The sequence below is a fragment of the Scardinius erythrophthalmus genome (genome assembly GCF_964197995.2).
Source record: "Scardinius erythrophthalmus genome assembly, chromosome: 25".
NCBI classification, from domain to species: Eukaryota; Metazoa; Chordata; class Actinopteri; order Cypriniformes; family Leuciscidae; genus Scardinius; species Scardinius erythrophthalmus.
This window is the reverse complement of record NC_138245.1, coordinates 18,154,631-18,182,364: the sequence shown is the minus strand read 5'-3', so window position 1 is coordinate 18,182,364 and position 27,734 is coordinate 18,154,631. Positions and strand designations below refer to the sequence as shown.

The window sequence follows — 27,734 nt, the reverse complement described above, 5'->3', positions numbered from 1 at the left end:
TGCATGAGGAGAGAGAATGGGAGATGTGTCAGATAAAGCCGTCAGCACAAAGGTATCCGTGAAAGGGGAACGAGCTGTTAACACACGACATACATCACATGGTTTTATTGCTCTCCTCTTCAGGGAATATCTCCTCTCAGATACTGTCACTTGATTAAAGCTAGCTTTATAGCAGGTTGTCAGTATCACTCAGGATTTTCTCTGTGGCTTGTGCTAAGTAAAGCCTGTCTACACACACACAGACACACAAATTCAGAATTCTCCTGTCCTCTTTTAAACCTGCACAATGAAGAGAAGATGACATTTTCAATTTGTCACTATCCGCAAATCAAAGACCAGTATCACTAATGCACCAACATGGTGTTATATTTGACAGTGATATGCAACGTTGTAATGAGATATTCAAAGCAATAACTGTGCAAATTACATTATTACCCGATAAAAAAGAACACGGAAATCCTATGTCGAGTCAGAAATGAACGTCAAAACCATCACAGATTCAATTATCCAATCAATTTCTATCAAATCTCAAGATGCGACAAGATGGTATTGAAAAGGAAAGATTTGATGCTGAGTTTGTGTTTGTTTCATTTGCTCATACAAATTCGCTTTTCTTAAGTGTGGGCAATGAGATGTGGTTTTATGGAAAATTCAGTGTTATAAAAAGATCTGAAACAAGACCAAAAATAATGGGTGAGATACATTTGTGAGTTTTGTGTATCTCATTTTAAATTTTGAAACTCTTTAACCACTAACAGCCCAAATTTCGAACACTAATGTACATGATCTTGCATGCAGTATACTGTATATATAAACCTATTCAGATGGGTATTTTGCACTTCACAGATGCATTTCACAGGTGCACGACTTTGGTTTAAAAAAAAAAAAAAACATGAGAAAATGACCTCATTACCTAAATTTGTTTTTTTCTCAGGGGTCCTTTGAAAGATCTAATTACACCTCAGAAGGAATATCTAAATATGTGTAAGTATATTATTTTTAACATTCTTTTATTTAGTCCTTTGTGATTTACGTTAACTACACCTAAATTTAATGGAGATATAAAGAAAAAAATAAATCAACAAAGAGAGTCTGATGCCAGACACTGCTCAGAATGGCCCTTATAGACATTGGGGAAAAAAATAGGGATTTAGAGTTTCAAGAGGTCATGTTTAGACCTAAACAAAATTTGAACATGCTAACCGAAATGCAGGCCGAAATGGAACAAGTACCTCCAGAGTGAAAGACAAAACTACGTCAGACTTGGAGAGCTGATTCTCGTCCTCTTGACCCATGTCAATGATGGAGGTGGTGTGGCCTCTCTTGAGCTTCTGCAGTTTGAACTCTCCACCTTTAGACACTGGCATGCTCTCCAGATTGGCCATCAGCAAGTTCACTGAAGACTTCAGCTCCTCAATGTACATGGCCTCCATGTCCCTGGACACAAACTTGGGGAACCTGCCAGCCTATTCAAGGTGTTAAAGAAAAAAAAATGGCCAAGAGGGACAAAACAAGACATCGAGACATTTTGTGCCTTGGAATAGGCTACTTTATAAGCCTGAAAAGAACAATATCCTACAGCTTCATGCGTAATTGTGTGAGATTATAACACATACTTTTGTGAACTGATCAGCCATTTGGAGTCGTCCATCCAGTTCTCTTCTAATCTGGGCAGCCTGTTCATCAAGATTATCCAGCTGTAAGACAAACATTTTAATGCATTTAAACTGACACTCCAAACACTTTTCCTCTGTTACAAGATCAACCTGTGTCTGACGTTCACATTACAATAAATATTGACAAAATATCAAAGTTCAACTGAAAGGTCAACATTTTCAAAAGCTCACTGTATATACATGAAGAACAATTTATTAAGCGTTCACAAAAGGCCAATATAGATCAGAGCTGAAAAAATTAAAACACATTCTCTTCAATAATATTAAGCAGCACAACTTTTTACCAAGTTGATAATATGAAATGTTTGATAATAATATGAAATGTTCTGAAGGATCATGTGCCACTGAAGACTGAGTAATGATGCTAAAAATTCAGCTTTGCCATTACAGGAATAAATACATTTTTATGTTATTTTAAATTGTAATAATATGTCACAATATTACAGTTTTATGGTGTTTTTGATCAAATAAATGCAGCCTTTGGGAGCATAAGAGACTTCTTTCAAAAACATTTTTAAACATCTACTGACCCTAAACTCATGAACAGTACTGTATGTATTTAACATAAATTAAAACTGCATAAGATACCATGACTTGTTTGCAGAGAATACATCTTGAATGAGGTTTTCAGCTGTAAATCATTACATTTTGTTAGATGTACCATATCAACGATACCAAATAAACCTCAAGGAACTATATTTTATATCTGAATGTGGCTTTCTGCAAGCCTCTATCCCCTACATGCACATCTCTGTCCATTTAAAAGCCTTCATTAGTCCTTTCTAGCAGGACTGTTATTAGATTAGAGGCCAAAATCCATGAGCCATTTGTCATCATGTCACTGTGAGACGGTGACTTCCGAATCTGTTAAAAATAGAAGCATTAACTTCTGATCCTGACATTAATATTAAACAAGATTAAAGTACACTCACGACAAACAATCTGTATTTTGTAAAATTACAAAATATGCATGCTTATAGATTTATACACAGATATCTGAATACATTTATGGACATGTATGTTGCTACACATAAAGCTAGCATTGCTTAGCTATGATATGGACAATGGAAGTCAATGGGGTCCCATCAACTATTTCGTTACATTCTTCAAAATATCTTCTTTTGTGTTCAGCAGAAGAAAGAAATTCATACAGGTCTGTAACAACTTGAGGGCAGGGTGAGTAAATGATGACAGAATTTAATTTTTTAGGTGAACTATCCATTTAAGCTGGCACTGAGCTCTCCAAACCAGAAAAATCATCCGGGCTAAGAATAGGATGGACATAAGTATTTTCTTTAATTAGCTAGCTTCATATTTCCCTCATTTAAAGTCCAGCTAAAAAAAAGAAACCATAGCTGGCAGCCTGGATGTTTAAAAATCCTGTTGCAAAAAACAAATTTTTCTTTTCATTTATCGGTTTATGATTCAAGACCAAAAGATGTGTCTTTAAATACCCTGCATGTTCCATGTTAAAGAGATTTGAACTAATGGTGAGTTCAGAGCCTTACAAGGGAGGCATTGGCCAGTCAGTTGCGTTGTTGGGTGGAGGGCCATCTGGACAGGTTGTGGCCGTGGTGTCCCCCTTCCTGACTCCAGCTGGGCTAAATTCAGTACTCAAAAAGCTACAAACACCTACACCCTTTCATGAGGATTCCTACACACTCCTTTACACACACCAATGCTCTCATACAGAATAATGAGTGCATGTAATTGTGCAGGCATACACAATTCAAACACATGCTCACTTCATTCATGCATGAATTCATGTACACATTCTGTCAGTATACAGTATGTACAGACTAGGGCTGAACGATATGGACAAAATTTCATATCTCGATTTTCATGCCAGATATCTCGATATCGATACAATACGATATGACTACGTAAGTACTAAAAAAACAATACATTTAGAGTTTGTAAAATACACACTGATGTCTATGGAAGAGGTAATAATAATCCTTTCCATTATAATTCGACACGTTTTATTTATATCAGATACACATTGTGTAAGTAACTTCAATGTTTACTCTATTCCCCAGTTCACCAGCCACTTACTTTTCAGTATTTCGGGAGAAGTGGATGAATTCACGTGTTGTAAACATAGAGGTTGTAAATCCAACAGATCCGATTCTCTGAACTGCGTCTGCGGCACAAACTAACACGGCGGCACCCATCGCGCATACAGCTCAACTAACGCGATCGTTATAAAGGTGTTTAAACAACAATATACTTCCACTTGCATATATTTGACAATCGGAATATCAGATATTTCATGCCATAGCTAACACATTTGTGAATATTCTGAATAAAAAAGGAAAAATGACATAAAAGCAGATCATCATTCATTCAGCGCTGTTGCGGTGTGTCACGTGACAAGCAATGACGCGTCACCATGGAAACGCCGCCGCCCCCCCCCCCAGTAGTGTGCGCGCGCTGGCTTTAGCGGTGCATTCAAGGGCACTCGTAAAACTGATGTTTGTTGTGACTGCCAGAGTTGTATGCAGGGCGAGCGCGGAGAGGGGAAATCTATATCGTCTATATCGTTGGTTTTTCGATATTAATATCTTGAAAGTTCATATCTCGATATAGATACGATAACGATATATCGTTCAGCCCTAGTACAGACACTCGCATACATGATGCCAATGTGTGGGTGTTTTCATAATTAAATGCTTAATTTTACTGCACAATACCAGGACAGGTGTCAAGACACAAATTAAGCCTCATCCAAGATCAAAAATATTTTCCACAGAGAATACACCTGTGCTATGATTACTAGATCGGCAATTTGGTGTCACGTTGTTCCAAAACTGATTATCATCTGTTTTTTCACGAAAGAAGATATTTTGAAAGTCAATGGGGTCCAAACAACATAGAACATTGATTTATTTTTTTCTAATTTCATGTCCAAAAATGACATTAATAAAATCATGCAGGGCTGCAGTCTGCTCCATAAATCTATACACTTTTGATTATTGACAGAAAATCTGGCTCATATTGTAGTTTAGTCTGCAACAAAGCTAATTTCAACAGAGAAATAACTCTCATAACAACCAACGACTCTCATAGCAACCCACCATTCTATTGTGACACCTTTGTCGACCGGACAAAATAAGAAGGGCCTTATTTTAACAGCCTGAACTTAAAACACTTACTGTAGTGAGTCAATGGCATAATTATCACCTGTATAAAATGTGCTTTAGACTATGGAAACCCAAAAGAAACAAAGTTATTGTGTTATCACCTACTGCATTTTGAAATTAAAACATCTGACCTTTGGGAACGTTAGTGGAAACTTTTTAGTTTTAGCTCCCAATATATTTAGAAATTTACTTCAAAATTACACCTGCTAAATGTAACATGGCAACATTTATTATAAAAATATAAAATTTATTCCATTACGATCTAGGCTAAGCCTTAAACAGAACTGCTCTGACCACTACCCATTTCTGCTTGGAATGATACCGTTTCCCCATAATGGCATTTTTGAGTTATGAACATGCTAACAGCGATATTAGCTTTTCAAGCTGAGACTGAGCAGCACAGCATGGTTCTCCTCCTGCTGCTCTGGTAGACTGAGCCAGTCAATGCTAAAGATGAATCGGCGTTCAGTCTTTATCACACATGCTCTGCTGCCTCTATTTGTGTTGACACTGCAATGACAAACTAGCTAACAAAAAATAAACTGCCACCACGGCCATTTAACTTCTCTGTGAGGCTTTTGATTAGGCCTAAATTTAATTATCTGCTCTGGCTTTGAGCCAGGCCGTTCTTAAAGTGAAAACGAATTTAAACCAGATGTACGGCATTGTTTTAAGCAACCAGCCATTCTACCTCGACAACTTTGACACCCTTGGCACTAGATTTAGAGAGGCTATATATAACCGGGAGTGCCATGACACATCATAACTTTGTTGAGATTTTCATGCACTAGTAAGGGAGCAATCTGTAATGTCATTGCCTGATGATAATCAGATTTGGTGTAAACAAGACATGTGTAATTCAATTAATGTGGCTAATCTAAGCCAGCCAAGGCTGAGAGATTGTCTGGCCTGAGTGTGTTAATGCCATGTGAGTGGAAGGTGAGACCAACAGAGAGCCAGATAGTGAAATGAGAAACAACAGTTTCTCAGAAATGAAATAATAATAATAATAATAATTCAACCCAAAATTTAAATTCTGTCATTATTTAGACACCCTCATGTTGATCCAAACTAGTTACACCATTTTTGTCCATGAAGAGAATCACTTTACAACTCCTGCCTAATTAAAGGTATTAATTAAAGGTAAATAATTAGGCTACTAGCCACTAATTACATCTTCGACAGTGTAATTAGATTACTATACTAATTACTCTCTCTGAAAAGTAATCCATGACTTATTACGAATTACTTAATATTCTAAATCCCATATCAACCTCGACCAGTTGAACAACACATGGATACACATGAAACTGCTCTTTTAATTTTTTCAAATAAACAATAAAAAAATTGCATAAATTATTATTTAACTGACCAAAGTATTTAAAGGGAGGTTACATTAAAAACATACCAAATCCACTATTGTTTTATATAGAATTGCTCTATAGTCTTTACACATGATTTAGATCAATTACATCAGAAGTAAACTGTAATTAAATTAAGAATTAAAAGTAATCCCTTATTTTACATTTTCAAAGCAAAAGTAATTAAATTACAGGGGCCAGGCAGACGAAAAAGATGGAAATCAGTGAGAATTGGATCTTAATATCAGCCATTAAACTTTATTACTAAAACATATGAGATCATCCAAAATACAGGAACCGCAGGAGTACAAAACATAACAGCTTTGGCTTAAATTTAAAACGAATAAAGGACAATGAACTGAAACAAACTCAGGGCTTAAATACATAGGACTAAATAACTAACTTAACCAGAACCAGGTGTGCAACATAATTAGTAACCATGACCACAAATGAAGAGTGGGAACATGGGGAACAAAGGAAACAGAACACAGGAACAAACTATTCTGTAACTGATCTGACCCTGATCTTTGACCCCTGACAAAGACCGCGACCCGAACCGCACCCACGTTTAAACATGGTTGTCTCTCCTGAAACTCAGCAGTGTATCTAAGGCCATTGGTCTTAGCAGCAAAAATAAAACTTTTATTCAAATTGTAAATAGACTATACAGAAAGCGAGCAAAGAGTGATCCCTATATAATCACTGAAGTTGTCAATCAGTTCAATTCAGTCCGATTGGCTATAACACTCAAGGCTGCAAAACGTGTTGTAAATAGAAACCCTTGATCAGTCTTCAGAGCATGAACACAATTATGCACAGGATCGTTTAAAAGCAGCAGCCTATCAGCGTGTACCTAATTGATTCGATTCGGCACTCACACCGCAAACAATAAGGTAAATATTATTCAACCTGTTACATCAAATATTAGCAGATACCCGCCCACATACAAGAATCATACCTTTGTAGCAATGGTAACTAAGATTACAGGTTAATTGGCTAGCTGTATACCAAGCAAGCAGAATAATCAGCTAACAGCATGCTGTAATAGCAGGCTAATCAGCTAACAGCATGCTACAATGGCTAAATGGTTAGCTTGTGAGGTACCTGAAAGACTAGAATGCCTACTTATAGATTTTTGTTTTGGTTGAAATGAGATCTGACCTACAAAAAAAAAAAAAAAGATTAGGGCTAATACTTAAAAGTGTCAAGGTGTCGTTGTGTTCAGTGTACCATAGTACTGTATTTTGTAGCATGTGCTTAAATCTAACAGTAGAGCACACTAACAACAAAGTCCAATAGATAAAACTAAAATTAAAGATTTTAAAGATGTTCAAGAGTGCTTCTTAAACTGTGTTAGTTAAATGTTTAGTCTGTTCGGTGAAGTTAGTTCTTCTGGGATGGAGGCAACTCAGTGGAGAGCTGATTAGTGTAGGTGTAACGGTGGTTAGCGTCCAAAACCGCATGATGGAGGCGTACAAAACTAGCAGGGGGTGAACTTCACTGCTAGACATCTGATTTCATGTTTTTCTGATTTCAAAGCACAGTGTTACACCCACAATACAAAACTGTAAAATTAAAGCAGAGTTATACAACTTTTTATTGTAAACATCTCTGCAACTGCAATCTTAAACCGGAGGAAAACCTTTAAAGCTCTCTGCTTCTCCAACCACTATAGGCAGCAAAAAAATTGGTTAGTCTTCACCAAGTCAAGAGTTAGTCAAGAAAATGGACAGAACATCTATAAAGAAAAGGTCAATATACTAAAATATTGATTCAATGAAATTTTTCTGTCAGTCTGCTTTTGAGGGCAGGAAGATAGTTTAACACAGGGTCACGGGTTTAATCACCATTTCAGAAAAACTGACAGAGAACACTTACTATCAAGATCTCTAACGACAGAGCAAATTATTCTAGCTATAGGAAAAAACCCTGGTCTGATTGCCCAGGGCGCTGCTCCTGATCAATAGTGAGAAGATAATAAAAAGTGATCTATGCAGGTACTGAGCACAGGTGAGGGGAAAGTGGATCTTGACAAGCCTTGTTGAAAAGAGAGAAAAATGGTCTTCTCTTATCAAAAATGCATGTGATGAATCCGTGCATGAAGACAATTATAGTGCATGGTTAGTGCAAGAGGAACATGGCTATGAGCAAGAAAGCACATTATACACAGAGGTGAACACAGTCTCAAATTCAAGAGTAATCACGCAGGCATCTGAAATCATTGGGACTTCGCAGATTCAACCTTCAGAACATTATAACTGTGCAGTGAAGAGAAAAGAAGTTTCCATTACTATGGACCCTTCTCATTCTCTTTATTGCTTTTTTAAGTTACTTCCATCAGGTAACTGGTTTAGAGCTCCTTTGGCCACAAAAAGGCTTACATGAATTCTTTCATTCCCACTGCAATATCCAATTTAAATAAGGTTAAATGGTTTATATTTAACTTTATCTTTTATGTATTTATGTTTAAAGGTGTACAAGACATGCATTGAATGTGAGCCTTTTAACCAAAGATACATTTCTAAAATTGGTTGATAGACAAAGTTTTTGAATTTGAATGGGAGTGGGTTTCTTATGTTTGAACCCTATAAACTATGAGCATATTTTGAAAATATAAATTGGTAATATAGAGTCTGTGAGATGAAAGGCCACATCCCAGAAGCAATACTATAAAACAAGTGCAGCATATAAAAACCAACTGGGAGATATATATTAGCAATACAATATATATTAACTGATCATTTTATATATAACTGAGACTCCCAAAATAACAAGTCAATGGATTTACAGTAGAGGATTTACAGTGAGGAATACATATTATATATTATAAAAAGTATTTCCTCCCAAGCTGAACCTCAAGAAATGTGTCACTACTTTATGAAAATAATATCACTGTACCAAAGAGGGGGGTTGTATTATGATATGACAATACTGTGCAAATGTTTGAGTTAGGTAAGATTTCTTCATGTTTTTGAAGGCTGCATATATTGGATTAATTTTTTTTTAACAATTTAAAATGACTGTTGTCTATTTTAATATATTTTAAAGGGGCCATGAATTGAGAAGTAAAATTGTCCTTGATCTTTTGACATGCAAAAGATTATTGTACTATAAAAAAGATCCTGTAAGATTCAGAACTCAAAACTTCCTTGTTAGTCCAAAAACAGCTTTTATTAAAACCAAGCTCAGAAAACGACTTGCTTAAGATTTTGTCACATTATTACGTCATAGTGCAACAAAAGACCGCCTCTACAGAAGATCAACGCCTACTTCTACCTCTTTAGCCCCGCCCACCGATTCGAGCATGTCATGTAGTAGTAAAGATGAACACAGGATTACCCCAACAATAAAACCATAGAAACGTCTCTGAGGATTACAAGAAATGTTGAAGAAAAATTAACAGATCGTTATATCTTCATATCGTCATATATCTTCTGTTTTGTTATCAGTAAGACATTACAACACGTTTCATTTTAATTAAAACATACACTGCAAATGACAATGTATATGTTTTTCACTTTATTGAAAAGGATGAACTATGAATAGCCCAAGAATGACAGTGTGACAAATTATGGTTCATACATTCATATTTCCGTTTACACGGGGGGAAGAAAAGTCATCCTTTGTCAACTATTACTGTGGTAACTCCAAGTACTTAATTATTTTAATATGCAAAACTGTTACTTAATAATAGCAGTGGGTGTTTACTTCCAAGTCTTGAATGCGGCACATCCATCAAAACAGGATAGTTTCGGGTGTTCGAAAGAGAGAGTTAAAACAGAATAGAAAATAGCTTCTAATTACTTTTAAATTAGGATAATATTATAAGTGGACCTCAGTGAACACTATAAAATAAACTTAATTAAAATAAAATAAAAAAATACTGAAGAAAATGCAGTTCATGGCCCCTTTAAAATTAAATGTATTCATTTGATGGAAAAACAGAATTTATTTGAAATATAAAGTTTTGTAACATTATTAATGTATTTACTGTCACTTTTGATCAATTTAATGTGTCCTTGCTGAATAAAAGTAATAATTCTTTAAAAAAGAAAAATCTTACTGACCCAAACTTTGGAACAGTAATGTAATTTAACTTAATTGTTTTTTTTTATTAATATATAATGGATAGTTTATTATGGCATTAATAATCAAATTAATAAAACTAAGGAACAGCCCTAGTTGGCAAGAAGCCAATAGGATGACAAGGCATAATGTTTATTCATCTCAAAAGGTAAGTGCATATATGTGTTTCATCCTTGTTTCATGTCATATTTCTGATGCTGCTATAAATCATATATATAAAATCATCCTTTTCAAAGATCAAAACTTTTGCAAGGTGGTTGAAGCTTGTCACTCATGGCGCAACCCCTGATGGAGGCTTTGGCACCACAAATCTGCATGTAATCCCTGTCGGCTATGCAGCTTACCTGCCAGTTTTTAATATTCTAAGTATTTACTGTAGTTCTGCCATGGTGACTAGCCAATTCAATCCCATTACTCTGGCCACAGATTTCAGCTAGCGAGAGCAGATAACACACTTTGAACAATCTCTCTCTCTATCTCCTCAGTTAATTACTTTTTACCACTGCAATCAGCACAGGAGTGACAGCTTGTTAAGATACAGAAAGAGAGACAGAGAGCAGACAGACCAGTCTTTATGTAGATGAGCGGGAATGAACAGACATGGGTGGAAGAAACACATGCGCACTTACAGAACATGTCCATCTCCATAATCAAGACAACTAATTTACTAGATCTGTAAATAATTTATTTTTATGAACTCTGGGAGCCACAAGGGTTCCTGGTTCAATTAATAAAAGCATTATTCTCTGACATGATCTCATAATCCAGCCTGGAGCTAATATGTTCTTGCAGGTTGTGATATAGATGACCAAATGTGTCAGAGTGCAACAAAGCAGCTCTATTATGTGATTACTGTACATTTCATCTAATAGAACCTGGTGACTGGTCTTTATAGCTCCAGCAAATGACTTCCATGGTCAACAAGAGCCTTTTGCAAAATGGGTCTCTAACCATTTAATGGTTCCTTTTAGGATCAGTGCAAGTTTCTGAGAAGATGTTAAGCCTTGTGTAAGCATTGAAGTTTCAATAATGCAACAGTCCAGAGTGATATACTGCATTTATAACACAGTTACCGAAAATAAATGTGTTCATCAAGAGCGTTTTTTCAGACACTGATGAAATATCTTGCTTAGAAACAGCATAATGGTTGCTGTGATTTTGACAAGTAAGACATTGTGCTGTTGATCCAGGAACAACATTCTTTACCAAAAACATAGTCCTAACCTACCCTAATCCCTACCCCTTAACCTTAATCCTACCCAAATGTCAGAGGGAAATGATGGATGAATAACACTGATGTAGAACCCCCTAACCCTTGTTTTAAGCCTAAACTTGACATTAACTGGTTGATTGGAATGTTGTTCCAGGATCAATAAAGATGTTGATCCAGGAACATGTTCTACTTGGTGAAATCACGTTCATCAGTCAGGGTCATTGGCACCCTTGGTAAATATGAGCAAAGAACGTTGTGAAAATAAATTGAATCTTTCATACCAAAAAAAATAAAAAAATAAAAATTTACTTTTCATTGTAGAAAACGTGTTTTCTCCAATACATGGTGATCACAGTTATTATTATCCTTTTTTTATTTAATACTTTTTACAACCTCCTTTTGCCAAGATAACTCTGAGTCTTCTCATATAATGCCTGATGAGGTTGGAGAACACCTGACAAGAGATCAGAGACCACTCGTCCAAATAGAATCTGTCAGATCCTTCAAATGTGTATGTCCAGGTTGGTGCCCTCTCCTCTTCAGTTCACCCCACTCATTTTCTATATGGTTCAGGTCATGGGATTGAGATGGCCATGGCAGAACCTTAATTTTGTGATTTAGTGACCCAATTTTGTATTGATTTCAATCCTTGTACAGCTAGAAGATCCAACCATTACCAATTATAAGATTTCAAGAGGCGGTCAGGTTTAGATTTTTTTATCAGCTGGTATTTAATAGAAACTATGAAGTTTTGTATCTAAAACTATGTCCAGGACCTCCAGAATAAAAATAGGTGCACAAAATGAAAGATTTAGCCGTACATTTAACTGTGGGCGTGGAGTACTATTTTATCCCTGTGTGCACCAAATCCATCTTGTGACCAAAAAGCTATTTTTAGTTTAATCTGATCTGGTCCTGTTTGAAGTTCCAGTAGTATCTGGCAACTGAATATGCAGGAGTTTATTTTTGAATGAGAGCAGAGGATTTTTTTCCCTTGAAACCCTCCCAAAAAAGTTGTGGTGATGTACAGTAGGTACTGTTCAATATATTTTTTCGAGGCTTTCTGACCCCAAGAATCAACTAAATTCTGCAATTCTCCAGCTGTGATCATTGGAGAGTCTTTGATCACTCAAACTATCCTACAGTACTTGTCGTGCATTAAGGCGATATAGACACATGCCTTCTTCCAGTCAGATTGGAACGTTTCCCTGAAGTTAAAAAAATAGGAATTTTTTTCAATGCTATAACTATTTTCTTATAGTCACTTTCTATTTTGAGAAGCTCACTCCTTAAAGGCAGGGTAGGTGATTTGTTCCAGAAACTTTTTTAAAGCTGGTTGAAAGTCTCTGAAACATCCTTGATTGCTAATCAAGTTTAGTAGTCTAAATGTATTTACTGTATATGTACGTACTGTGGAAGTCCAATCATTGCAAAATTGGAATGTTCGTCCAATCATTGCATTCGGTCCGATGATAAAATGTCCTACCTGCCTGTCAACGTATGTATTTTCATACCTCCGCGAACCTGCTCGCTCAGACAACACACGTCATCAGCGCGTTTAATGCTATGCAGAGTTAAACAGACGTCAGTCACCAAGCACCACAGTCACCTTTTACAGTTCCTCCTGAACCAAAACAATGAGCTTATGCTGCATTCACGCCATTACTACTGTAATTTGGAAGAGATGGAAACCCATGACTTTATACTCGGAGTGGTTCGTGACTCGAATTTATGCGTTTCAATGGCAACACTTTTGCTTTGAGACATGAGGTAGTTTAATGCCGTCTCTCGTGGCGCTGTTGTTTGCTCCCTGCTGAGTGTGTTCATGTGTTTTGAAGGAGGCGTGGCTTTGGAGACGTTCTGAAGGGAGGGTGGGATCTTATGCTTTCAGAGCTTTAAAAAAAAGAAAAGAAATTGTGACAGCTAAGGTGATTGACACAAAGAAAAAGAGAGGGTGTGGGTAGAGACAGAGAAAGAGGTAATTATAAGGTTACAATGTGTAATGTATTCATGGGAAGAACAGCTGATATGGGCAAGAGAGTGATTAAAAGCCCGTGTGTTTACGGTCTCCCTGACAACTACCTCAGGTCGCACAAAGGGTGCTGAGGTAGTTTCTGTCAAACCACAATCGGCTTTACACGCACAGAACCTCAGAAATGCGTAGCCAGACATCAAACACGGACCACAGAGCACACACACACATCATGGGCGCAAAGGGATTCGGCAAAGCAAAATGCAAACGCGTGCATGGTATTTATTTTCTGAGCTTTCAAAGCTCATTGTGTTATCTGCATTTCAGAGAGTCCAGATAGCACAATGAGGTTTGATGAGAGTAAATGAGTGGCAACAGCTGTCCTCGTGGCACCAGCGTCTGCTCATTTAAGCACCGTCTAAAGAAAAGCCTTTGAAAATGCTCTGTAGTTGTTTAGACATTTCTGTGTTGATTTTTGGTTATGCGTATTGTGTCTCTGTCATGAATGTATTCAAGTAGGGATGCCATTTGTTAAAGTGCATGTGTGCCTGTGTAGAACCACCACTGATTGGTCTCTGGTTTATATTCACTAACCGCAATCAACCAAAGAGTGCACATCCTGGTCAAGTCACCTTGCAGCTCCGGTTGTATTTGCTATTCATGCCAATTACATTAGATTAGGCTTTCATTAACCAAAGACGGGGCCAGGAAGACAAATCTCATTCAACAGAATAATGCTTCCTACATCAAGACGCCCACACCAAAACGCATATCCTGAGCGAATGGCTGAAATCAAATCAATTTGTTCCATTTGTAGTCATCATTGCAGGGTAAAATGCGTTTGTTAATCAATATGCACCGTTGAAATTACGAGAATGAGAAAAGGGGAAAGAGGGAAAGTGTAAAAGAGTCAGCAGTGGTCTCCCAGTGTCCCCTCCTGTACAGTGTGACATCAGTGTGGCACTCGGGTCACGACTGACATGGAGTTGAAGAAGGATCCTTCTGTGCTCTGTGAGGTGGATGCGTCATCCTATGAATGCACCCTCACCAGTGGATGTCATTTAATGGATTTGATCCTGTTAGACAGGGGTACTCAACTGGTGGCCCGCTGGCATTTATTTTGTGGCCCGCGTCATGCTAAATATGAATGTATTTTTATTATAATTTGCACCTTATCTCAGCGTTGTACAGTGCATTTTGTGAATCAGAGGCTGTTCTTTGATGTCCTGCAAACCTAACCTCCTCCATTACCCAGCGTACACCGAGTTTGTCGATAAGTAGGCCTGAAAGTCATTTTAACCCTTTTAAACCGGCTGTGTCGTCGCAGACACATACCAGCAAGCTGTATTCATTTTACCGTAACTCTACCGCAACCGTTTGCACTATCAAAACCATTCAAATTGCCCCTGACAGTAGACAACATGCGCTTTTTGGCAATATATGGCTTATTACGGTAATGTCATGCTTTCCGTCAGCAAATGACAGCAGCTTTCTGGCAGAGCGAGAAGGAAGGATCTGAACAGAGATACGAAGCGCGGCAGGTTAGAGTGTTTTGGATTGCATAAAATAATAAAAGAAACGAACAAATACATGGCGAAAGAAGTGGTAGACAGCAGAAGGGGGGATTGGGATAATTTTTAATGAAACTTGGGAGGCGGATGGCCGTCCGTTACTCTTTCACGTATTTTATAATGTGGTGTGCCCATGTGTATGTGTGCGTGCCTATGTATGCATGCATTTATGTGTGTGTGTGCGTGTGTATGAAAAAAAGTGTCCTAAGTGAAAACCGTGCAACCCAATGTCACAAAAAAGTAAAATTTTCAACTTTAAAGTGTTAGTTTCTTTCATTCGTGATTTTTCTGTTTTTTTCTAAATAAAAATCAGTAAATTTATTTGCCTAATAATAAAATTACTGCCTTTTTATTAATTATATCAAAGCCATATCATGATTCCTGGATTTGTTATCCCCTGATTTAAGAACTCTTAAGGCCCGTACACACCGGGACGAATATCGGCGCGCGTTATTCGCCAGCGTTTTTTCAACGCGTTTTTTGTGTTCACACCCAAGCGATTTTCGCTGACGATGAGCCGAGTGAACATGCAAATTCATTCCCTGACATTAGATGGCGCTTAATACCACTCAATAATAGTTCTCTTTTATCAAGATTTTTGTAGTCGCTGTCGCGTTTGTCACAGTTTTTTATGTTCCGACACCAACGAGACCAGCAGCTCTACATTCATCTTGCCTTGCATCTTCCTCCTCTTATTTCTTCCCGGCAGTGTTTAGACGCTACTCGGCATATATCTTCTTCGCCGTTACGTATGTGTGCTCGGCAAGACTGTTTTGTGTTTGAGCGCCCCCAAGTTGTGTTTTACTGTAACTTCAGAAGCTCCAGACACGTGAGCAAAAGCGCTAATCTCATTGGTCGGATAGTTTTTGACGCGGCGCGTCAAACCAAAAAAACGAACCCGAGGCGTTTTTTTAAAAAATTATGCTTTTACGCGTGGCGTTTTTCACGTCGGTGTGCACACTCACATTGGCGCCCTTTGTTTAGTTACGAGGCGTTAACGTCGGCGAATATCTGAAATGTGCGAATTTATTCGCACACATGCTACTAAATACATTTTACAGTTCGCACACATCTAGGGGCTGTTTACATGACACCGTTTTCAACCAAAAACGTAACTTTTTATGCGTTTTGGCAGTTCATTTACACGACAACAGCGTTTTGTGTGGCTGAAAACGCAAACTTTTGAAAACGGGTTTCAAAGTGCAAGTTTTTAAAAACGGTCTCAGTGTAAACAATAAAAACGTGAATCTGTGAAAACGATGACGTCATGCACATGCATATTAAATGTTCAGTCTATAGGTTTTCATCGCCATCTAATGGCCTGGCAGCAGAAGGCAGCATTTTAGTCGTTTTCGTGGATCCGTGTGAATGGGGATCGTTTTGGCAATGGTGTCGTCTACGCAGAAAACTCAAAGGAACATTTTCTCCATTTTAAGCATATCGTTGTCCGTATGAAAACAGAGTCATGTAAATGGCCCCTTAAAATAGGCTTGGGGTACGTTTACACGACACCGTTTTCAAATAAAAACAGAACACTTTTTATGCGTTTTGGCAATTCATTTGTACAACAACGTCGTTTTGGGGACTCTGAAAATGCAAACTTTTGAAAACGGTTTCAAAGTGAAACAATACCATTATCATCTCCATGTAAACTATAAAAACGTGAATCTGTGAATACGTGTTCAGTACAAAGAAAAAACTTTCAGTTTTTAGTACATCGTTGTCATGTAGACATACCCTTAGTCGCAAATGTGAGTGGAACACACACTGTCAAGCACTGTCACTTTTCTATTCTACGTTCACTTTTCTGTTCCATTCGTTCTTTTATACAGAACAAAGCAATCGAGTCACATGAATATGTGCTGTGCACTTTCCTCTCAATAACAAACACACAACAAAAACAAGTCATGTAAAAACTGCAGGTAAATTTGGTTGTCACATCACCTTTTAGTGCTTAATCCTGTTCTGTACACACACAGTTCAGTCATTTACAGGAGTGACAACCACATTCAGCCGAATTAACTCCTGAAAAATGCGGGCACTTACACACTGTAAATTTTCAGGAGTAACAACTTTATTTAAATGCAGGAGCGAGTCCCCTAAATTATCGTTCCCTGTGTGTACGGAACATGACTCACACAAAAGACTCGATGTGCTCAATTTTAACTAAAGCACAGTAGACGGAGGAGTCGTGTTTTGTTAATGCTTATAGGCTACTTCACAGAGCGCACTGGCAGTGTTGCCATGTCCACTTATTATAGCAGTTTTTGAGGTTGTTTTTTTAAGCTTCCCATCTGTATGTGCTGCCAGACATACTCTGTATTCGTGACTGTATTAATGTTGCCAGATCTTGCAAGAAAATCAGCTAACAAGCACAAGTCCATAAAAAAACGAAATAAATGGAAATACTTTATACTAAAAATAAGAACGAAATATCGCGACCCACACCTACTCACTTTAATATCTCCATAAATTTGATCGCTGTAAGAGCCAAGATTAAACAAAAACCCAATAATGCTTATAGTAAGTGGGCATGGCAACACTGCAAGACTGGAGAGCAAAACCAGGACTGAATGCAATGGGGATACCACCTGGGAAGTAAGAGGGTAATAAAGAAAACAAATAAAAGATAAAAAATAACAGGCAAAGAATCCAACGCAACATTGCAAAACACGAGACAAGATGAGGCTGGTTAACTGCTTGCATGAGACACAAACAACAATCTGGCATAAGACAGCACACAAGAGGGAACTAAATAGGAAAGGAAGGATTTAACTGATACTGAACAGAAGTGAAACAATAACGAGGTAAAAAATGGAATAACAAGGGGGTGGGATCAGATGCCATGATGACAGCGAAGCACATGGTGAACTGTGTTCGTTTGGGGCACATGAGTTCGGTTTGACAAACTCACAACAGAGAGATTTATTTGGTTTAATAAAAAAATAACAGAAGCATGCTGAATGGATTCCGGCATGAATCTCTGGTTTCAACATCTCTGTGCTTTGATAAGAATGTGACATGTAGCTAAAGTTAACTTTATTTTAAGAAAAACACAAAAAAACACATTATTTGTCCATTTGCATCTTCAAAGCATTCGTTAAACATTTTTCCTGTGTTAATGTCAATGTTTATGACATGTTGACTGTCCGACTTCTTGACAGTTGGGTAGATTTCCTCTTGTAATTTTACAATTTTCTTCTCTTCAACAGTTATATTTCGTGTTTCAGCATAACCTGAAAATTTTTTTTGCGCAGTAATAAACTATGATAAATTACTTCAAACACAGTTTATAGCAAAATCATGAGGTACAAGCCAACTTGACTTAGGAACGCATATTTTAGTTTGATAAACTTGAGATGCAGGTCAGTGGAATGAAAAAATAATAATAACACAAGGTCTAGAAATGCATTTTTAAAAGTTATTTTTTAACTTATCTTGAGCACCACATTTTTAAAGTGCCGTGTCATGCACAAGACGCTGCAAAAGACACGGTACGCGAGCGCAACAGTCAAGCCTGCCTGGAGTGTACATGGAAAAAACATGGAAATAAAAACTACGGAAAAGCAGCGCAGTGTAATAGAAAAAGAAAAAAAAACACTCTCAATGTGAATGTTCCTTATCCACCTTATTTTTCAGGTAAGAGAGGGTGCGGTCAATTGAATAAAAAAAATTTAAAAAAATGAATTAAAAAATGACGCCAGAATTGTATTATTCTATTTTTTTTTATTAGACCTGTGCAACAGTTGCAAAATATTTGCTATAGTCACATTATAGTGAGTTAAGGGACCAAAACTAATAGGTTCTTGGTTTACATTGATCGACTGATCTGTGTTCCAGTGTTTTCTATCGATTTTATTTGCCTGTCAATCACTTGCCATCCACAGCTGGTATCTTGAAATGCCCTCAGGAAATAGTCGATAGATTGGATTAAACTCCCACTACCCAGGAGACAGCTAATGCACTGATACTGAATGCTGTTAAACACATAGACACACGCACACACAATCGACGCAGCTGTTTAACACAGACTCTGCCTAGTATCAACAAGATTTAATTTAAAAAGCAGGAAGGGGCTTAGAAGAAATAACGGCCTGCTGTGAAAAAAACAAAACAAAAAAAAACGTATGCATCCTGTGGAAACTAGCAGTAACAATGACAGCGAAGCAAAGCTAAAGGAGGAGACAAATATGCCAGCGTTTGTAAACCACAGGACTGTGGTGTCGTTGGGTGTGATTTGAGGGTTTGATTTGAGGTAAGGCCCAGTCGGCGTGTCAGCCGTTGCTATGGTTACTAGGATATTACCTTCCGCTCACAGTAAGTAGGATTCATGAGGCTTATAGAAAGATGATCAAAATGGAACAAGCTCAAATCGGCTCACTTGGCTCCAGTGTGAACGCAGAAAGTGGCATGATGATGAATAGAAGATTCCTACATTTGAACCGGTGCTTTTGTTTCCCCACTGGTCACTAATCCCACAATTGCCCAAAATCTGCAGAAACCTTCTGTATGAAGGTGTTTCACAGTGTTATTTGAATTTCAGTACAGCTGAACAGCATATTCGTTGACCCTTTCAGTTTTGTTGAAATAGCTAAAAGAAAAAATATTCGAGTATCGTTCTTTACAGTCCGATAATGGAAAGAAGAATTCTCACCTTTCCTGGCATTTTGGATCAATAATAGTACTTATTTGGTTGCATAATTTTTGGAATAGTCTTAAAATACTGCCTTCACAGGCAGTTCATCGCTGTTTTCTGCAGAACTGCTTAATAGATGAAATGAACTAATTTAATAATTGATGATCTTTACAATGGAACTGAATCAACACTGAACAGACTTCAGTTGAACAATAACACTATTTTCTTTTACAGCTGCTGTATACGACTGTACTCTGTTTGCATCATTGAATCATTTTCCTGTTATCACCGTAAAGCTGCTTTGAAAGAATCTGTGTTGTATAAAGCGCTGCATAAATAAAGGTGACTTGACTTTTGAAAAGAGCTTCTGATTATCCTGTAGAAATGTGACAGTTGAACACTCCTCTGCTTTTCTTTATTTGTTTTTCTCTTTCTGTCTATTCTATTGTTCTGGAACCCACTCATCATTGGCCTTCTTCCATCTACAGCCACTACTGTGCTCTCTTCATTCATTCTACACCATTTCTTGTTGCCTGAAGCAAAGTCAATGATTCACTATCTATGCAATTGTCATCGTAAATAGCTTTTACACAAACCTCGCACATTACTGGTCTCCATTCATTTCATTTACCTGAAGTCGAACAGGAAATGACCATGCATAGAATCTGGGATGAATCTGACAGCACCTTATCAACTCATATCAATCTGTATAGTGTATTTTTAAATGATCTCTTAAACCTGGCATACACATAGCACATTATCAATTTGTATTATTCAAATAAGTAAAATGATTGTAAGGCTGCATAAATTAGGTCAAACAGAACCCAGAACACTTATAACACCCGATGTACTTGTTACATCGTAAGAAGAATGGCATGTACGCTAATAATAGTCTGTCTCATCCTTATCCCGAGGTTAACGTAGTCAACCGGATCCAGTCCGTATCCAGATTAGATGTTGGACCTTCACCTAGATATGACCACAACACAGCTATGAATATCAGCAGACACCGTGTCTACTAGACAATCCCCTGTGAAGGTCTCGTCGACAACAGCCATCAGCACAGATCCTCAGCAAAGACCACAAGAACAAGACAGATCCTCCACACACACCCTATGACCAGCTTCAGCCATACTGGTGTGATGAATCAATCTTCAAGCAAATGGAACTGGATGAGTATTTCTCCCAATCCCGATCTGAACTCTGACTTGTGATGCAGCCTGAATCATAATGACAATGTGTTCGTTCGTTGGCCAGAAGAGAACTGACCCCCCAACTGAGACTGGTTTCTCCCAATGTATTTTTCTCCATTTTGTCACCTTTTGTCGCTTGCTTAGCTGGGGACACTTAATATTCAACAATATTATTCATCTGACTACTGACGCTGTTGTATGAGAACTGAACTGAGCTGGATAATGACTTTTTTTCTTTTCTTTTTTTGCAGAACTGCTTTGTAAATTAAATGAACTAATTCAATAATTAATGATCTTTACAAAGGAGCTGAATCAACACTGAATTAACTTCAGCTGAAATGTAAAATTTTCCTGCTATCACTGTAAAGCTACTTTGAAACAATCTGTATTGTATAAAGCGCTATATAAATAAAGGTGTCTTAAAGGGTTAGTTCACCCAAAAATGAAAATTCTGTCAGTAATTACTCACCCTCATGTTGTTCCAACCCCGTAAGACTTTTGTTCATCTTCGGAACACAAATTAAGATATTTTTGATGAAATCAGAGAGCTGGATCACTCCTCCTGCAGGCTTATGGACACTTTAACTTGCTGGCCCAGAAAATGTATTAAAGACGTTGTTAATACAGTCCAAGTGACTCCAGTGGCTCAATCTTAAGTTTATAAAGCGACTAGAATACTTTTTGTGCGCAAAAACAAACAAAAATAACGACTTTATTCCACTTTTCATTTCCTTCTCTCTGGACCTCGAGTCTTTTTACGTAGTGTAATAGCGTAGTGCGTCTGTGTTGCACGTCACCACGTAGGCTCATGGTGACGTGAAACACAGACGCGCTACGCTATTACACTACATTAAAAAAACTCGAGGTCCAGAGAGAAGGAAATGAAAAGTGGAATAAAGTCATTATTTTTGTTTGTTTTTGCGCACAAAAAGTATTCTCGTCGCTTTATAAACGTAAGATTGAGCCCCTGGAGTCACTTGGACTATATTAACAATGTCTTTAATATATTTTCTGGGCCAGCAAGGTATAGTGTCCATAAGCCTGCAGGAGGAGTGATCCAGCTCTCAGATTTCATCAAAAATATCTTAATTTGTGTTCCGAAGATGAACGAAAGTCTTACGGGGTTGGAACAACATGAGGGTGAGTAATTACTGACAGAATTTTAATTTTTGGGTGAACTAACCCTTTAACCTACTGTAGGGTGGGTGATATTTGAGTATTGTTCTTTACAGTCCAATAATGGACAGAAGAATTCTCACCTTTCCTGGAATTTTGGATTAATTATTTGACTAATTTGGTTGCATTTGGAATAGTCAACACTGCCTTCATAGGCAATTAAACAATTCATCATTCATTTTTTAAGCAATGAAAGAAAACTAATTTCGCAATATGTACGCAGTATCTAAGGAGATGGTTTATGTGCGCTGTCTGAGAGACGTGCTTTATTAGGCTTGAACGCTTAAATATACATACTTATGTAACAAATGCACATCTTAAGCATGCGTCTTAAGTGAATGTAAACAGTTGAGAAAGAAAATGCATGTGTAGCGTACATGTGGATCCGTGCATTCGGCCTTAAAGTGACAGCAGCCTAATATACCTGCTGCCGTCTGTGTCATTAATGTTAAACAAACAACAAAAGAGAGAAAAATTCTCTTGACGGGATCACTTTTGTAACTAAAAATAAATGTATATTTAATTTACACAGTGAAGACTTTGCAGTGTTTTTTATACATTTGATAACGTTTGTAATCAAAATTTGTACGTTTACATTTGATTATGTTTGTTCTATTGTAGTTTTTGTCCTATTGTTTGTAATAAGTTTCTTTGTTCTTATTTTATCACTGACTGTTTACTTTCAGTGATTTTTTTTTTCATGATATTGAAATTGGTGACAAGAATTATGAAATTGTAATGGTACCAAACGTTTTGATATCATAAAAAACTAAATAACTACTATATATAATGATATATATTGTTATCATGAAATAAAATTACTCATATCGTGATATAAGATTTTTGTCATATCACCTACCCCTAATCTACTGTGGACTAAGTGTGACTTCTTGATTCCAGTCAATAGGCCCTATCATACAGCGCCAGGCACGACACAAGTGTTTTTTTCTTAGTTTCAGCCCGGTGCAGTTATCATTTTCACGTCCTGCTCCACGTTGTTTAAATAGCAAGTGCATTTGCGAAAAATATTGCGCCATTGACTTTAGACCAGGTTTCGGTTGGTCAATATTGACAAACTGAAACCTGGTCTAGTCAATGGTGCGATATTCTTTATTATTATTTAAAAAGCACAATAATAATGTGCACCTTTAGGTGGGTCCACAACGCAAGTACACTTTGTCCCGTAGATGGTCTGCTTGCACACTTTAACCTCACGCACAAGCAAATCCGTTTCCTCGCTAGAGAAGCGTTCAGTTTTTCCGCTTGCAAATTCCGCCATGTAAATAGTGAATCCGCCATGGCGCGAGCGCAACTGGCTTTTAATGGGAATGGGAGATGAGACTCTGATTGGTTTATTGCATATTACGCCCCAAAACACACCCATTACTCATTAAGAGAATAGGGACAACCCTTTTAGAACATTTGCCGGGCACACCGACCATTATTCCCATCATTAAACTAGCAAAAGTGGATTTGAACACGCCCTAAGTGCACTTTAGACCATGCGGTTAGATCGTTAAAATAGGCCCCAATGCGTTTCATGTCAGTTTCATGTCAATGTAGGCAACCCTCTGACTTGAGTTTGAAATGTACACATTTCTGCAGCAGGTCTAATAAAAAAATCTTCTAACTGAAGGATGATTTGCAAATTCACACCCTCTCAGATAAATCACTGTCACTTTTCCTCAGGAAGCCTGACAGGTGTTTTTCTGGTTACTGCAGATGCTTTCTAGACCAGTTTCAAGCGGTTTGAAATAACACATAATTACTCTTTCTTTCAAGCCAACTCTCGCAGAGTGCTTTGGATTTAGTCATCTTTACCAAAAAAAAGAAAAGCATGGCAAAAATCTGATTACAGAGCCAAACCCAGACTCACATAATTATATATATATATTTATATATATTTTTTTTTTTCACATCCTGTATCAGATACTAGTTTGCACTTCCTTGACACTGAACAGACTTGCATAAATCTTCCCTGCTTACCTGACAAGCATTATAGAGCAGCTGGTGCTCAAACTTCTTAATTCCAAGAATCTGTTGGAACATCTCATACAGCTGGTCCTTGCTGAGAATGAGCTCAGAGGCAGCGCTGGCTGTCATGCGCTGCTGTTGTTTGCGTGGGTCTTCCTCTCCCCTGTAGATGGTATCAAACTTGGCCATCCACGAGCTGAGGACCGTCTCCTTGCTCAAACCATCGATCTCGGGCAGGCTGCGGACACGCTTCTCAATATGCTTCTTGAAGACCTCACGGGAGTCACTGGCCGAGCAACCGCCGCTTTGGACCATGCGTGATACACGGTCGCTTTTAAGGAAAATCTGTGATCAAAGATAAATCTAGTTACAGTAATAAACCAGGCATTTATTTGATATAAAATACAGTAAAATAGTAATATTGTGAAATTACAATGTAAAACAACTGCTTTCTATTTTAGTATATTTTTCAGCAGCCATTACTCCAGTCTTCAGAAATCATTCTAATATGCTGTTTTGGTGCTCAAAAACACTTCTTATTATTATCAATGCTGAAATCAGTTGCCCTGCTTAATATTTTGTATAGGAACCATGATACTTTTTTATATACTGTATGTTTTTGAGGATTTTTTGATGGCTAGAAGGTTCAAAACAACAGCATTTATTTTAAATAGAAAGCTTTAGGACCATTATAAATGTCTTTACTATCTTTTGATCAATTTTTGAGGATTTTTTGATGGCTAGAAGGTTTAAAACAACAGCATTTATTTGAAATAGAAAGCTTTAGGACCATTATAAATGTCTTTACTATCTTTTGATCAATTTAACGTATTCTTGCTGAATTATTGTTTCTTCAAAAAAAAATCTTATTTCAGTAAACACAAAAGCTAAAGAGACATTCGCGAATAAAAAATGGATACTCACAAACAGATACTCTATTCGCCAGAGGAAGTTACCATAGCAACAGCAATCTGCTTGAGGCTCATTACTGGATATATGCAGTTATTGTCATTTTTAATAGATTTATATATCATAATTATATGTAGGCTAGTGTTCTGTTTAAAAATTCACATTATATTCAGATTTACATATTCTCAATTTGGGTTGTACTCAAATGAACCTCAACATTCATTTGTGCCACAATAATTTCCTTTATATGTATACAAATGCATATTGTATATACATTTTCAGACGAATTTTGTGGTATAATGCTTATTAAAACAAACAACCCCCAAAGTGTAAATGAAGAGTTCAGATGCAAAAGCCTCTAAGTGCCATCTGAAATTTTCTTCTAGAATGATCATTTTTATCAAGCTTGTATGTTTATGTTCAGTTATTTCACTTAAATGGCAATGAAAATTACCTATTAATTGTCATTAAAGTGAAATTACTGAACTTAAATATACAAGCTTGATAAAAATGATCATTCTAGAAGAAAATTTCAGATGGCACTTAGATTCTTTTGCATCTGAACTCTTCAAATAGACTTGCTGAAGCCATCAATCAGATTCAAGTGTGATCTAAACTCAGAAAATCAGAGGCTAAGACGGTTTCTCTCCATTCCAAGCATAGCAATTTTTTTGGCAGCAAAAGTATTGGCTGCAGGTCAGCGCAACCTTGTTAAATGGTGATCAACACACTTGAAAAATACTTTGTCTTAAATTAGACAAGATTGTCGCTGTGTCATACAGACAAGTCCTGATTCATAACAAGACAAAATTGGTGTGAATCTGGCAGTGCAGAACCTGACTGAAGACTGTAGAAGGGTTTAAGGTTATATTTATTTAATAATCTATTCTTTCCCCCTTTTTATTTTATCTATTCTCTCACCATTCACCTCTCATATTTTTTTACCTCAGTCTACCTCTCTTCAGTGGACACAATTCCCTTAACGTGCCTGGATAAGCAGGGGAGATGAGTTGACAGAGAGGGAACATCCAGCACAAATTCAATAAGAGTTTCAGGGTTTAATTGAATTGAAAAAGCTGGCTTTGGCTGTGACTGAATACAAAGGCATTTCGGTCATTAGTTTCACCTCATTAAATTACCACCCATACTGAGAGCAATCTCCTTTACGCCCATTACTCTAGCCTGTGCTGCAATTTATTCCCAATTCACCTTTTCTAGGTCATAAAAGATTATATATCACCTTAAATACAATTATGTATCACTTTTGAGATTACTTATTTACCAGCAAGGCAAAGTTTTATAAAATCCTTTGCAAGGATTTATTTCCTCTTCATTTTGGGCTTGAAGTAACTTGAAACATTTAACAGGTTGATTGCAACAGTTTGCTTGTGTATTCAATACATGCAAAAATATGGATTACTCTGCTCATCAAATCAGAATGAAGCAAACAGCTTAACATTTCTAAACAATCCCCTTTAAACTGCATTATATTAATGGGAGATGCAAAGGAGTCGGTTAGATGTCCTCAAAAGTCAACAAGTGGTACCTAACCAGGACTTCCAGCACCATTCAAAAGCACTTTTGCCTATAATGTGGTTTAAAAAGCCATTTCTTTGCTGTTTGTGTCTTTCATTCGGCTTTAAACAACCGACACAATCACCCTGGACTCTATAATAACACTTATTGGTTTGAAACATCATGAAAAGGCATTTTTATTTGCAAATGCCATTGCAAAATAACCCTATTTTCATGCATATTTATTTATAAGTAACTATTAACTATTACTTAAAGTTAATATGGGGGTTACAAAGATAAAGTGAGCGGTAGACCTGTCCCTTTAAGAGAGATCTGATACATACTGTACACTACCATTCAAAAGTAAGTTTTTTTTATTTAAACTGAAATTAATAATTATTATATTATTATATTTCTGAAGGATCATCATATGACACAGAAGACTGGAGTAATGACTGCTGGAAAATTAAGCATTGCTATCACAGGAATAAATTATTTTTATTTTTTTAAATATATTTTAAAAGTTTTTAAATTGTAATCATATTTCACAATTACTGATTTTTCTGTGTTATTGATCAAATAATTGTAGCCTTGGTGAGAATACTTCTTTGAAAAACATTTATAAGAATCTTACCGACCCCAACTTTTGAACAGCATTGTATGGGTTGGGTTTAACATGAGCTAGTTTGAGATCCACTGGAAGTGTAACTCCAGACTTGTTGCATTGATGAATAAAATGAGCCTAACCTCATAGTAGCTTTGGACAGCGTTGATGAAGGCCTCATCGGCTACAATCTGGGTATCTCCATTCAGGAAGGCCAGGAAACGATCTTTCACTGTCTGAAGGTGCTGCTTGCTGATCTGAAATGAGACAGAAATTGAAATATATTACTGAATTTCACTTCATGTTACAATTAAAAAACAATGCAATGTTGTTATTTGGTGACCAGGGCAAGATTCACAAAAAAAAATCTTTTTAAGAAAGAAGTCAAGACATTTTTTAAGATAAATTCCAAAGTTTGTAAGAATGTTCCAAAGAGCATTTCTTCAAATATTTTCTTAAGCACATCTAATTTGATATAATAGTTAAAAAGAATTTTATTCTGAATGTTTTGGGAATCCGGCCCAAGATAATTACTCAGCAAATGTTCCATTTGAATCCATCAGTGGAAGTTGGAATAAGTTTTCATTCTGCCTTGACCTAAGATCAGTTTGACTTTCACTTAATGGTATAATTAGCGTTTGATGAACAGATGAATGTGGCCCTTGAGCTGCAAAAAAAAAAAGAAGCCAAGCCTCACTTAACAGT

The 27,734-nt window shown here is 37.0% G+C and overlaps 1 protein-coding gene across 5 annotated transcripts in view; it reads right to left on the bottom strand.

The window, feature by feature from the left end:
• cadpsa (Ca2+-dependent activator protein for secretion a) overlaps positions 1–27,734 on the bottom strand; it is a gene marked incomplete at its 5' end in the record, with an annotated part of 132,796 nt that overhangs the window by 82,919 nt on the left and 22,143 nt on the right. For all 5 annotated transcript variants that reach the window (XM_081357538.1, XM_081357537.1, XM_081357536.1 and 2 more), the window contains 4 exons: positions 1,233–1,466; positions 1,617–1,697; positions 24,014–24,346; positions 27,173–27,286. In XM_081357538.1, the coding sequence (XP_081213664.1) occupies positions 1,233–1,466; positions 1,617–1,697; positions 24,014–24,346; positions 27,173–27,286 (762 nt within the window). The remainder of the gene's footprint in view (positions 1–1,232; positions 1,467–1,616; positions 1,698–24,013; positions 24,347–27,172; positions 27,287–27,734) is intronic.